Source organism: Scyliorhinus torazame, chromosome 7 (genome assembly GCF_047496885.1).
Source record: "Scyliorhinus torazame isolate Kashiwa2021f chromosome 7, sScyTor2.1, whole genome shotgun sequence".
Lineage (NCBI taxonomy): Eukaryota > Metazoa > Chordata > Chondrichthyes > Carcharhiniformes > Scyliorhinidae > Scyliorhinus > Scyliorhinus torazame.
Window position 1 is genome coordinate 87,736,575 of NC_092713.1, and position 13,992 is coordinate 87,750,566.

Genomic DNA, 13,992 nt, shown 5'->3' on the forward strand with positions numbered 1-13,992 from the left:
TGTAGCGGTGCGCCATGGCATATCGGGCATCTGTCACTGCCCGGATGCACCGATGCACCGATGTCTGCGATATGCCGGACAGGTCCCTACTCGGCGCCTGGAATGACCCCGTTGCATAAAAGTTCAGGCCCACCGTAACCTTGACGGACACGGGGAGAGGGTGTCCCCCGCCAGTGCCACGCGGTGACAGGTGTGCCAGCAGGTGGCAGATGTGTGCCATGGTTTCCCGCCTCATCCGGAGTCTCCTCCTGCATTCCCGGTCCGTGAGGTCCTGGTATGACTGCCGGGACCGGTACACACGGGGCGCCCTCGGGTGCCTCCGTTGCCGTGAGGCCGCAACGTCCTCCTCCCCTCCTCGTCCTGTCGGTCAGGTGTCCCTCCAGCCTGGGCGGCTGCCACCTGCCCCTCTGCGGCAGCCTGCGCCGCCTCTCTGGCACGCTCCTCCTCCTCATCCACGGCAACATAGACATTAGCGGCTGCCGCCACGGCGGCCAACATCGCTGGATGATCGGAAAACATGACGGCCTGGTGGGGGGGTGGGAACGACGACATGTCATCATTGCCCATATCCCCTCCTCCCCCCAGCCAGGTGGCATGGACCGCATGGGTCCAACTGTTGGAGGCTGGCACCTGGCCAGGTGGACCTACTCACTTGCCCTCGCATCCTCCTCCCCGGCACGGACCCCCCCATCCTCCTCCCCGGCACGGATCTCCCATCCTCCTCCCCGGCACAGACCTCCCATCCCCCTCCCCGGCAGGGACCCCCCCCCATCCCCCTCCCCGGCACGGACCCCCACCCATCCTCCTCCCCGGCACGGACCCCCCTCCCCATCCTCCTCCCCGGCACGGACCCCCCCCATCCTCCTCCCCGGCACGGACCCCCGCATCCTCCTCCCCGGCACGGACCTCCCATCCCCTTCCCCGGCACGGACCCCCCCATCCCCCTCCCCGGCAGGGACCTCTCATCCTCCTCCCCGGCAGGAACCCCCCCCCCATCCCCCTCCCCGGCACGGACCCCCCCATCATCCTCCCCGGCACGGACCTCCCATCCCCCTCCCCGGCACGGACGCCCCCCCATCCTCCTCCCCGACACGGACCCCCCCCCCCATCCTCCTCCCCGGCACGGACCCCCCCCCATCCCCCATCCCCCTCCCCGGCACAGACCCCCTCCCCCATCCCCCTCCCCGGCACGGACCCCCCCATCCTCCTCCCCGGCACGGACTCCCACCCCCCCCATCCCCCTCCCCGGCACAGACCCCCCCCCCCATCCCCCTCCCCAGCACGGACCTCCCATCCTCCTCCCCGGCACGGACCCGCCATCCTCCTCCCCGGCACGGACCCCCCCCATCCTCCTCCCCGGCATGGACCCCTTCCCCCCCCCATCCCACTCCCCGGCACGGACCCCCGCCCCCATCCTCCTCCCCGGCACGGACCCCCCCCCATCCTCCTCCCCGGCACGGACCCCCCCACCATCCCCCTCCCCGGCACGGACCACCGCATCCTCCTCCCCGGCACGGTCCTCCCATCCCCTTCCCCGGCACGGACCCCCCCACCCCCGCATCCCCCTCCCCGGCAGGGACCTCTCATCCTCCTCCCCGGCACGGACCCCCCCCCCCATCCCCCTCCCCGGCACGGACCCCCCATCCTCCTCCCCGGCACGGACCTCCCATCCCCCTCCCAGGCACGGACCCGCCCCCCATCCCCCTCCCCGGCACGGACCTCCCATCCTCCTCCCCGACACGGACCCCCTCCCCATCCTCCTCCCCGGCACGGACCCCCCCCACCCCCCTCCCCGGCACAGACCCCCTCCCCCATCCCCCTCCCCGGCACAGACCCCCCCATCCTCCTCCCCGTCACGGACTCCCTCCCCCTCCCCGGCACGGAACCCCCCCCCCCATCCCCCTCCCCGGCACGGACCTCCCATCCTCCTCCCCGTCACGGACCCCCCATCCTCCTCCCCGGCACAGACCCCCCCATCCTCCTCCCCGGCATGGACCCCCCCCCCATCCTCCTCCCCGGCACGGACCCCCCCCATCCTCCTCCCCGGCACGGACCCCCCCATCCCCCTCCCCGGCACGGACCTCCCATCCTCCTCCCCGGCACGGACCCCCCCCATCCTCCTCCCCGGCACGGACCCCCCATCCTTCTCCCGGGCACGGACCCCCCTATCTTCCTCCCCGGCACGGACCTCCCATCCCCCTCCCCGGCACGGAACCCCCCCCCATCCCCCTCCCCGGCACAGACCCCCTCCCCCATCCCCCTCCCCGGCACGGACCCTCCCATCCTCCTCCCTGGCACGGACCCCCCCCCCCATCCTCCTCCCCGGCACGAACCCCCCCCATCCCCCTCCTCGGCACGGACCCCCCATCCTCCTCCCCGGCACGGACCCCCCCCATCCTCCTCCCCGGCACGGACCCCCCAACTTCCTCCCCGGCACGGACCCCCCCATCCTCCTCCCCGGCACGGACCCCCCATCCTCCTCCCCGGCACGGACCTCCCATCCTCCTCCTCGGCACGGACCCCCCATCCCCCTCCCCGGCACGGACCCCCCCCCATACCCCCTCCACGGCACGGACGCCCCCATCCTCCTCACCGGCACGGACCCCCCCCCCATCCCCCTCCACGGCACGGACCCCCGCATCCTCCTCCCCGGCAGGGACCTCCCATCCCCTTCCCCGGCACGGACACCCCCACCCCCCCAACCCCCTCCCTAGCAGGGACCTCTCATCCTCCTCCCTGACACGAACCCCCCACCATCCCCATCCCCGGCACGGACCTCCCATCCTCCTCCCCGACATGGACCCCTTCCCCATCCTCCTCCCCGGCACGGAGCCCCCCACCCCCCTCCCCGGCACAGACCCCCTCCCCCATCCCCCTCCCCGGACCACCGCATCCTCCTCCCCGGCACGGTCCTCCCATCCCCTTCCCCGGCACGGACCCCCCCACCCCCCCAACCCCCTCCCTAGCAGGGACCTCTCATCCTCCTCCCTGACACGAACCCCCCCCCATCCCCATCCCCGGCACGGACCTCCCATCCTCCTCCCCGACATGGACCCCCTCCCCATCCTCCTCCCCGGCACGGAGCCCCCCACCCCCCTCCCCGGCACAGACCCCCTCCCCCATCCCCCTCCCCGGCACGGACCACCGCATCCTCCTCCCCGGCACGGTCCTCCCATCCCCTTCCCCGGCACGGACCCCCCCACCCCCCCATCCCCCTCCCCGGCAGGGACCTCTCATCCTCCTCCCCGGCACGGACCCCCCCCCATCCCCCTCCCCGGCACGGACCCCCCATCCTCCTCCCCGGCACGGACCTCCCATCCCCCTCCCAGGCACGGACCCCCCCCTATCCCCCTCCCCGGCACGGACCTCCCATCCTCCTCCCCGACATGGACCCCCTCCCCATCCACCTCCCCGGCACGGAGCCCCCCCACCCCCCTCCCCGGCACAGACCCCCTCCCCCATCCCCCTCCCCGGCACAGACCCCCCCATCTTCCTCCCCGTCACGGACTCCCTCCCCCTCCCCGGCACGGAACCCCCCCCCCCCCCCCCCCCCCCATCCCCCTCCCCGGCACGGACCTCCCATCCTCCTCCCCGGCACGGACCCCCCCGATCCTCCTCCCCGGCATGGACCACCCCCCCCATCCTTCTCCCCGTCACGGACCCCCCTATCCTCCTCCCCGGCACGGACCTCCCATCCCCCTCCCCGGCACGGAACCCCCCCCATCCCCCTCCCCGGCACGGACCTCCCATCCTCCTCCCCGGCACAGACCCCCCCCCCCGCCCATCCTCCTCCCCGGCACAGACCCCCCCCCCCTTCCCCCTCCCCGGCACGGACCCCCTCCCCCATCCCCCTCCCCGGCACGGACCCTCCCATCCTCCTCCCCGGCACGGACACCCCCCATCCCCCTCCCCGGCACGGACCCCCCCATCCCCCTCCCCGGCACGGACCTCCCATCCCCCTCCCCGGCACGGACACCCCCCCCATACCCCCTCCCCGGCACGGACGCCCCCATCCTCCTCCCCGGCACGGACCTCCCCCCCATCCCCCTCCCCGGCACGGACCCCCTCCCCCATCCCCCTCCCCGGCACGGACCCTCCCATCCTCCTCCCCGGCACGGACCCCCCCATCCCCCTCCCCGGCACGGACCCCCCCCATCCCCCTCCCCGGCACGGACCTCCCACCCCCTCCCCGGCACGGACACCCCCCCATACCCCCTCCCCGGAACGGACGCCCCCATCCTCCTCCCCGGCACGGACCTCCCCCCCATCCCCCTCCCCGGCACGGACCCCCCCCCATCCCCCTCCCCGGCACGGACCTCCCATCCTCCTCCCCTCCTCCCCGGCACGGACACCCCATCCCCCTCCCCGGCACGGACACCCCCCCCATCCCCCTCCCCGGCACGGACCTCCCATCCTCCTCCCCTCCTCCCCGGCACGGACCCCCCATCCTCCTCCCCGGCACGGACCACCCCCCCCCATCCTCCTCCCCGGCACGGACCCCCCTCCCCCCCCCATACCCCTCCCTGGCACGGAACTCCCATCCTCCTCCCCGGCACGGACCCCCCTCCCGGCACTTCCCCCTCCCCGGCACGGACCCCCTCCCCCATCCCCCTCCCCGGCACGGACCCTCCCATCGTCCTCCCCGGCACGGACCCCCCCCCCCCATCCTCCTCCCCGGCACGGACCCCCCCCGCCCATCCTCCTCCCCGGCACGGACCTCCCATCCCCCTCCCCGGCATTGACACCCCCCCCATACCCCCTCCACGGCACGGACGCCCCCATCCTCCTCCCCGGCACGGACCCCCCCCCATCCACCTCCCCGGCACGGACCCCCCCCCCCATCCCCCTCCCCGGCACGGACCTCCCATCCTCCTCCCCGGCACGGACCCCCCATCCTCCTCCCGGCACGGACCCCCCCCCCATCCTCCTCCCCGGCACGGACCCCACCCCCCCCCATCCCCCTCCCTGGCACGGACCTCCCATCCTCCTCCCCGGCACGGACCTCCCATCCTCCTCCCCGGCACGGACCCCCCCTCCCCCTCCCCGGCACGGACCCCCTCACCATCCCCCTCCCCGGCACGGACCTCCCATTCCCCTCCCCGGCACGGACCCCCCCCCCCCCCATACCCCCTCCCCGGCACGGACGCCCCCATCCTCCTCCCCGGCACGGACCTCCCCCCCATCCCCCTCCCCGGCACGGACCTCCCCCCCCCCCCATACCCCTCCCTGGCACGGACCTCCCATCCTCCTCCCCGGCACGGACCTCCCATCCTCCTCCCCGGCACGGACCCCCCTCCCGGCACTTCCCCCTCCCCGGCACGGACCCCCTCCCCCATCCCCCTCCCCGGCACGGACCTCCCATCCTCCTCCCCTCCTACCCGGCACGGACCCCCCATCCTCCTCCCCGGCACGGACCCCCTCCCCCATCCCCCTCCCCGGCACGGACCCTCCCATCGTCCTCCCCGGCACGGACCCCCCCCCCCATCCTCCTCCCCGGCACGGACCCCCCCCGCCCATCCTCCTCCCCGGCACGGACCTCCCATCCCCCTCCCCGGCATTGACACCCCCCCCCATACCCCCTCCACGGCACGGATGCCCCCATCCTCCTCCCCGGCACGGACCCCCCCCCATCCACCTCCCCGGCACGGACCCCCCCCCCCCCATCCCCCTCCCCGGCACGGACCTCCCATCCTCCTCCCCGGCACGGACCCCCCATCCTCCTCCCGGCACGGACCCCCCCCCCATCCTCCTCCCCGGCACGGACCCCCCCCCCCCCCCCATCCCCCTCCCTGGCACGGACCTCCCATCCTCCTCCCCGGCACGGACCTCCCATCCTCCTCCCCGGCACGGACCCCCCCCCTCCCCCTCCCCGGCACGGACCCCCTCACCATCCCCCTCCCCGGCACGGACCTCCCATTCCCCTCCCCGGCACGGACCCCCCCCCCCCCCCATACCCCCTCCCCGGCACGGACGCCCCCATCCTCCTCCCCGGCACGGACCTCCCCCCCATCCCCCTCCCCGGCACGGACCCCCCCCCCCCCCCATCCCCCTCCCCGGCACGGACCTCCCATCCTCCTCCCCTCCTACCCGGCACGGACCCCCCATCCTCCTCCCCGGCACGGACCCCCCCCATCCTCCTCCCCGGCACGGACCCCCCCCCCCCCCATACCCCTCCCTGGCACGGACCTCCCATCCTCCTACCCGGCACGGACCTCCCATCCTCCTCCCCGGCACGGACCCCCCTCCCGGCACTTCCCCCTCCCCGGCACGGACCCCCTCCCCCATCCCCCTCCCCGGCACGGACCCTCCCATCGTCCTCCCCGGCACGGACCCCCCCTAATCCCCCTCACCGGCACGGACCCCCCCCATCCCCCTCCCCGGCACGGACCTCCCATCCTCCTCCTCGGCACGGACCCCCCATCCTCCTCCCCGGCACGGACCCCCCCCCCCATCCTCCTCCCCGGCACGGACCTCCCATCCCCCTCCCCGGCATGGACCACTCCCCCCCATACCCCCTCCCCGGCACGGACGCCCCCATCCTCCTCCCCGGCACGGACCCCCCCCCCCCATCCACCTCCCCGGACGGACCCCCCCCCCCCCCATCCCCCTCCCCGGCACGGACCTCCCATCCTCCTCCCCGGCACGGACCCCCCCCATCCTCCTCCCCGGCACGGACCCCCCCATCCTCCTCCCCGGCACGGACCCCCCCCCCCCCCCATCCCCCTCCCTGGCATGGACCTCCCATCCTCCTCCCCGGCACGGACCTCCCATCCTCCTCCCCGGCACGGACCCCCCTCCCGGCACTTCCCCGGAGCCCAGCTCACTCTAAACCCCCCACCCCCCCCGCCGCACACACACACACACAACCCTAGACACACCTCTCCCCACACATTCAGACTGCAGCCACGCCATCGCCTGCCCAGCGGCCAAACCCCCAGGCCGTCACTCACCTCCACGCTGGTCGTCGTGAACCTGGAGCACAGGGTCACGCCGATGAAAAGGAGGTTTGATTTACGTCAACGTGACCGGTCATCACGTCGACGGGACTTCGGCCCTTCCGGAAGGGAGAATATCGGCAGGCCCAAAATCGGCTGCCTTGCGCACACCCGTGCCATTCTCCGATGTCTGCGGCGCCATTAACGCCCCGCCGACTTTTCTCCCTTCGGAGACTTCGGCAACCGGCGGGGGCGGGATTCACGGCGGCCAACGGCCATTCTCCGACCCGCTGGGGTGTCGGAGAATGACTCCCCAGATTCTCTAGTCTTTGCCAAGCCATAGAAATGGAACTTCTATACCCTATCCAGTACCTGAACTAATTCACAGTCCTTTTCTGACTCCCAGTGATTCCTTTATTTCCAAAACCATACATGGCATCACCCCTCTCAATTTACAGAATCTTCTATCATCATTCCTCTGTTCCTCTGATTTTATGTTACTTGTTCTATATTTCTTTGCACCGCCATCAGAAATTGATCGTTCAGCATTCCTGCCCTGTACTCTTTTCCTAAGTTTCATAGAATTACAGAATCCCTACAGTGCAAAAGAAAGCCATTCAGCCCATTGACTGCACCGACCCTCTGAAAGTGCACCGCACCCAGGCCCACACCCTTGCCCTATCTTCATAACAACTGAACACTAAGGGGCAATTTAGCATGGCCAACCCACCTAACCTGCACATCTTTGGACTGTTAAAATAAACCAGTGCAACCGGAGGAAACCCACGCAGACACGGGGAGAATGTGCAAACTCCACAGTCACCCAAGGTCGGAATTGAACCTAGGTCCCTAGCGCTGTGAGGCAGCAATGCCAACCACTGTGCTGCCCTAAGTTTCTGCATCCTGTTCTAATTAATCTTGCTTTCATAACAGCTTAACTCTGTCATCCGACCTTTGGTCTCTTCCTGTTAAATGTCTTCCCATCCCATCCAAAAAAGCACTGAGATATTCTTTTACATCAGAAGTACTGTCCCATCCCTATCCTAGTGCTGTAGATCCCAATATCATATATCATTTAACATTAACATAAGGTTATTGAAAGTGTTCTACTGAATTGGAATGCAGGCAGTCCTCGGACTTACGACAAAATTGTTCCTGAAAACTGTATGCAAAAAATAGTTTGCCCTTCCTGAGGTTGTGAAAGGCCGAACATAAAGGAACGTCAGTTAAGAAAGACCAATATTTCACTGTAGTGCCGTTCTAAAGTCAAAACAGGTGTTGCAAAGTCAAAATGGGGTGTCAATTCATAAATGGCATAAGTATCGTTCGTCATAACTTGAATGTCATAAAAGGAATGCCTGTACATCCATTTAATACACCTGCTGCAAACTAGGTTCATATAAAAATAATTAACTTCAAAATAATGAATTATCAACTGTTCCTACCTTGGTCCAATAGAGAAAGGTAGGAAAGCATGATGGTGTCTGTGTTCTGAATTTTCTGGAGTAAACCTCAACGGGTTAAATACCTGAAGTGAAAAAGCAATAGTATACATTACCAACTGGGATTAGCCAGAATTCTGCTGTTCATATAGGATCATACAAAAACAAGAAAAAGCTAGATTATAGTAAACCTGCTGCATAAAGAGTTCAACTTGTTTGTACTGTTAGAAAACCAATGTTACATGTTTACATTGCCTCATAAAAAGCTACAATATAGCGAATTACAAAGGATACTTAATGGGAATGTTCCTGCTATTGAAGAGACCCAAGTCCCAAATGAAGAGACTGCAGCGGTTCAAGAAGGCAGCTCACCACCACCTCAAGGGCAGTTAGGGATGGGCAACAAATAGTGGCCGAGCCAGCGATGCCCACATCCCATAAAATCATTTGTAAAAGTCTGCTATCCAATTAAGAATGGGGACTGCCTTTCCAAGCAGCCAGCCCAATTAGAAGGTCAGCAGCGCTGCAGTCTATGCAGTGCCACCAAGAGAGGTTACAACTGCTGAAGCTGTAACGAGGACAAGAAGGTGGCTCCATTTTGATGTACCTTTACAATGGAGTTTGTTTTATTACGCTTCTGGTAATATGTTATGTTATACTATTGAATGTAATATATGTTACTCAATACTGTTGTTGATGAGGTTTTCTGATTCTTGATGAGAAGGACTCAAAGTCATAGAATCATAGAATGTACAGTGCAGAAGGAGGCCATTCAGCCCATTGAGTCTGCACCGGCCCTTGGAAAGAGCACCCCTCCTAAGCCCACACCTCCACCCTATCCCCGTAACCCCACGGTTCGGGACAAAAGTAAGTCCAATATGATAGGAGGTTTCTGCAAGATCGTTGAATTGCTAAGACCAAAATATAACTTGTCTGGAATAATATACAGCAGGTTTCAAGGCAAAAATACATTAATAGATAACAACAAATCAAGCCTGAGTACTTTATTAATGTTATCGCAATCTCTTAGAATAGTGTTCCCCTGTAACCCCACCCAACCTTTTTGGACACCTTTAATTATTGAAATTGGCTGTCTAGCTCTGATCGGCAGGGTGGATGATCTGCTACCATTTTCCGGCTATTTTCCTGACAGCGGAACTGCTTCAGACAACCATCCCAACCCAGCTTCCTGTCATTTTACCAACCCATGCCCCAGCCTGCCACCCGGGCACATCTTACCCCAGATGTGCATCTCTCACTGACAAGTGAGGTTAGTTTTACAATATTGCATTTATATATGATGTGGGACAGAAACGTATTAACATTTTTATTTCAATAATAAGTATTGAGTTCCTCTGTTACACACAGTAAAATACATCTCAATATCAATCCTGTTCAAAGTACAATGTACAATAGTACTGCTATTCAAATCATATGATCCAACAGTGGGAAACATTTGTTCATCACCATCATTCTGGTACAACTGTAAGAAACTAGTAATTACTGACAACTTTATATTATACATAATAGCAACATTTTAAGCATGCTTCGGGGAACACTATTCTAAGAGATTGCGATAACATTAATAAAGTACTCAGGCTTGATTTGTTGTTATCTATTAATGTATTTTTGCCTTGAAACCTGCTGTATATTATTCCAGACAAGTTATATTTTGGTCTTAGCAATTCAACGATCTTGCAGAAACCTCCTATCATATTGGACTTACTTTCGTCCCTATCCCACATTCCAGCTTATCAGCAACAGAGGAGTGCCACATTTTACAGCAAAAACTCAGCCTCAAGTGTTCTCATGCCATGGTAGAGATGTATAGATAAAGAGATTTCCATGGTGTTCTCCCAATCTCCCACTGGTGGAAAGCTGCAGAATAGTGTAAACAGTGTTTTTTGTTGTTTATACCATTTCTCTGGGTGTTTCACTGACCACTTGCTGGAGAATCCCTCTACCCTCCTGTGACTGGAGATTCCAGTTATCAACAAGAATTGATTCAATCAGGTAGAAGCCACAGAATAAATTTTCTGTGTCCTTGAATCTCACAAGCTCCAATTAGAAAATCACAGCTGGATTTTTCTCCATTTACTTTTAGACATTGGTCGTAGGAGATGGCTCAGCAAATTTACCACACGACCACTTTAACATATTGTGCATTTTATGTGCATATTCAGCCATAGTGAGTGACGATCTTGTGGAGAAGGTGGGTAACATCCCTGCCTATGAGCCAGAAACACCAAGTTAGAGTCCCACTCCAGGACTTAATGACTACCAAAGGTGCATTCATAATGCAACCAAACAGGTTGATTGTTAACCCGCAAATCCTTCCAACACACCCATGGCAGATGGTAAGAGTGGAAGAGACTCGTGGTCAGTCGTGCTTGATGTGAGTGGCACCCCTCAGCTGAAGGTATAGCGATTGTCTTCAGGCCAGTGACATGTTCCATATGGAAAACAGATGTCAACATGTGCTTTGTCTGCCTCTTCTAAGTCCAAGTCAGCCATAGTGCTAGATATTAAAATGCACGCCACGGCCGGCGCGGATCCACGCATGCGCGTGGGTTGTCGTCTCTGCGCAGGCCCCCAGGCAATATGGCGGAGCCCTACCGGGGCCCGGCGCGGAGGAACATAGGCCCCCCACAGAATTAACCTGCCCGCCGATCAGTAGGCCCCGATCAAGGGCCTCGCTACCATGGAGGCCCCCCCCGGAGTCAGATCCCCCTGCCCCCCCCCCCCAACCAGGACGGCCACCGCAGCCAGAACTCCGAGGTCCCGCCAGGTAGGACTATACGTAACCTATGCCGGCGGGACTCAGCCGAACTCGGCGGGCACTTGGCCGTCGATTGCTGCGACCGGAGAATCGGCGTCGGAGCGGCGTGGCGTGATTCTCGCAGCCCCTCCCAGGCGATTCTCCAACCTGGCGCCGGATCGGAGAATCATCTTCATTGAACTTTTGGCAGATAAATATGATGCAAGTCAAATTAATGGAAATCATGGGAAAAATAGGGATACCTGTGACATAGTGACACTGCTTATTATCTCAGTAATGGAAGTGGAAATTACCTCAGGATCATCCCAGAAAAGTGGATTCCTGTGGAGGCTGTAGATACTTAATGCAACCAGACAACCTGTGAAAATATAATTTAACACCTTCAGAAACAATTTCAGAAGTACATGCATGTCACTGATTCCTTTTGTTTTCAAATTTCCTATTACACTGTGCACCATTTCCCGGACTAGATGGCAAACAGTCTGCCTGCTGCAAAGTTCTTGCTAATGATATCTTGGGCGTCATTCTCCGCCGGCGGGAGTCTCCGTTCTGCCGGCGCCCGGGGGTTTCCCGACGGCGTGGGGCTGCCCCACAATGGGAAACCCCATTGACCGGCCGGTGTTACGGAGACTCCCGCCGGCCGGTCGGCGCAGAAATGTGGCGGGGCGGGTAGGAGAATTTCGCCCCTAATTTGAGGTTGCAACTGGAATCTGTGCAAAAGTCATCTGATAGTCCCTCTTTGTAGAAAAGAGTCTTTCTACTTCATACTTCCCAACATTTCAGATGTTGTACTTTGTGCCTATATCAAATTAATATCTGGCTCCCTAATCCATGAACTCTGGGAAATTTTGGAATAAATTACCACATGTAATTTAATTTTAATGTCATCAAAGAATTTCAGGCAAATCTGGCAGGATTCTCCCTACATGGCAGGGCACCTTTAGGGGCCAAGCCCTCACCTTGCGGGGCTGGGCCCGCGCCAGAGTGGTTGGCGCGTCGCCAGCCAGCGGGAAAGGTCTTTGGCGCCATGCCAGCCAGGGCCGAAAGGACTTCGCCGGCCGGCGAAAGTCCACGCATGCGCGGGAGCCACAGCGGCTGCTGACGTCAACCCCGCGCATGCGCAGGGGGGGCTGTCTATTACGCGTCGGCCATGGTGAAGGCTGTGGCTGAGGCGGAGGGAAAAGTGTGCCCCCATGGCACAGGCCTGCCCACAGATCGGTGGGCCCCGATCGCGGGCCAGGCCACCGTGGGGGCACCCCCTGGGCCAGATCACCCCGCCAGGACCCCGGAGCCCGCCCGCGCCACCTAGTCCCGCCGGTAAGAGAGGTGGTTTGATTCTCTCCGGCGGGACAGGCATTCCAGCAGCGGGACTTCGGCCCATCGCGGGCCGCAGAATCGCCAGGGGGGGCCCGCCGACCGGCGCAGCTTCCGCCCCTGCCGAATATCCGGTGCCGGTGAATTCGGCAACCGGCGGGGACGGGATTCACGTCAGCCCCTGCCGATTCTCCGACCCGGCGGGGGATCGGAGAATCCCGCCCCTTATCACAAGAGTCAGGGTCAATAATTGCAATTCATTCCTATCAATCCACCTCTAGCATTCAAAAAGTGTGTATTCTTGCAGCTTTTCCCTTCTGTTCTCTCTTGCTCTTGAGTCCATTGAGCCCCTTATCAGGATTTACAAACAAATACTTTTACTTTATTTAAGCAATGTGGAAGATGTGACTCCTTCAATAGGCATTCCACCACATTTCAATACTCTATATCAAACAGATCACTCATTATCCTGCAAGAGCACCCAGCAACGGAAGATGAAATAAATGAAACAGCTTCTCCTCAGCTGGCCCACTGATAATACTGCAGGCAGTCACTAAAAATGTGGTCAACTGCTGTAAAGCTATCCCATTACCCAGCACCAAGAAGGCCACCAACATTAAGTTCCCATCCAATAACATGCCACCACATTTGCTTCTCTTGTAGTTCTTAGACACAACACAAGATTATAATTAATGGAAATGCAGCTAGTAGTGTCAATAAGGAAAGCAAAAAGGTATGAGTATAATTGCCTAAATGTTAAAAATGACAGAAACGCAGGAGTAGGCCATTCAGCCCATCGAACCTGCTCCACGATTCAATATAACCATGGCTGATCATCCACTTTGATGCCTTTTTCTCACATTGGGCGTGATCTTCCCAAAAGGGCACAGAGTCCCTGAGCCAGCGCGCTTAGTGCCAAGAAACACATGGCTATTCAACGTGTCTTGCTTTGAATAATACGCTTGAACAAGGCCGCACTTGGCCCCGTTTTTTACATTGGGGAGCTCCGCTCGTCAGAATTCCTCATTGTAGTGAGAGATCGGGGTGCCACGGGTCCCCCGACCCCTCCCAACACCCACACCGGGCATGCCCAGCGCAATAGTGTGCTTGCAAAAAAAATGCCAGTGTGGCACCTTGGCAGTACCCCTTCCAGCTGGTAGTACCATCTGGGCACTTTGGCAGTGCCTGGCTGGCACACAGGTAGCACTGCCAGGGTGCCTGGCTGGTACTGCCAGGGTACCAAGATGGCACCAACAGTATCAGGGAACCAACCTGCCCAAAGGGCTTGCAGCTGGGGGACTCCAAACCCCTTGGAGACCATCACAAGTGTTGTTCTGTCTCGTCCCCGTTTGTGTGGACCAGTACAAAACGGTGCTCACCCGAGATCCCCAAGGCAAAGGGATTGAATCCCAAAGCCTCAGGTACTTCGGGAATCTGCACATTACAGCAAGGCTTACCTGCTCTAATGTGCAGATTTGCTGAAAAGTGATCCCATCCATTGTGGACGGGATTCCCCTTGCAA

At 61.5% G+C, this 13,992-nt stretch overlaps 1 protein-coding gene across 1 annotated transcript in view; it reads right to left on the reverse strand.

Annotated features, from left to right (window-relative positions):
- The window catches only part of LOC140426363 (cytochrome P450 4B1-like), an 85,830-nt gene that overhangs the window by 23,092 nt on the left and 48,746 nt on the right, over positions 1-13,992 (reverse strand). Inside the window, exons 10-11 of the mRNA XM_072511028.1 lie at positions 11,450-11,514; positions 8,381-8,463 (exon numbers count right to left, since the gene is read on the reverse strand). Coding sequence (XP_072367129.1) covers positions 8,381-8,463; positions 11,450-11,514 — 148 coding nt within the window. The remainder of the gene's footprint in view (positions 1-8,380; positions 8,464-11,449; positions 11,515-13,992) is intronic.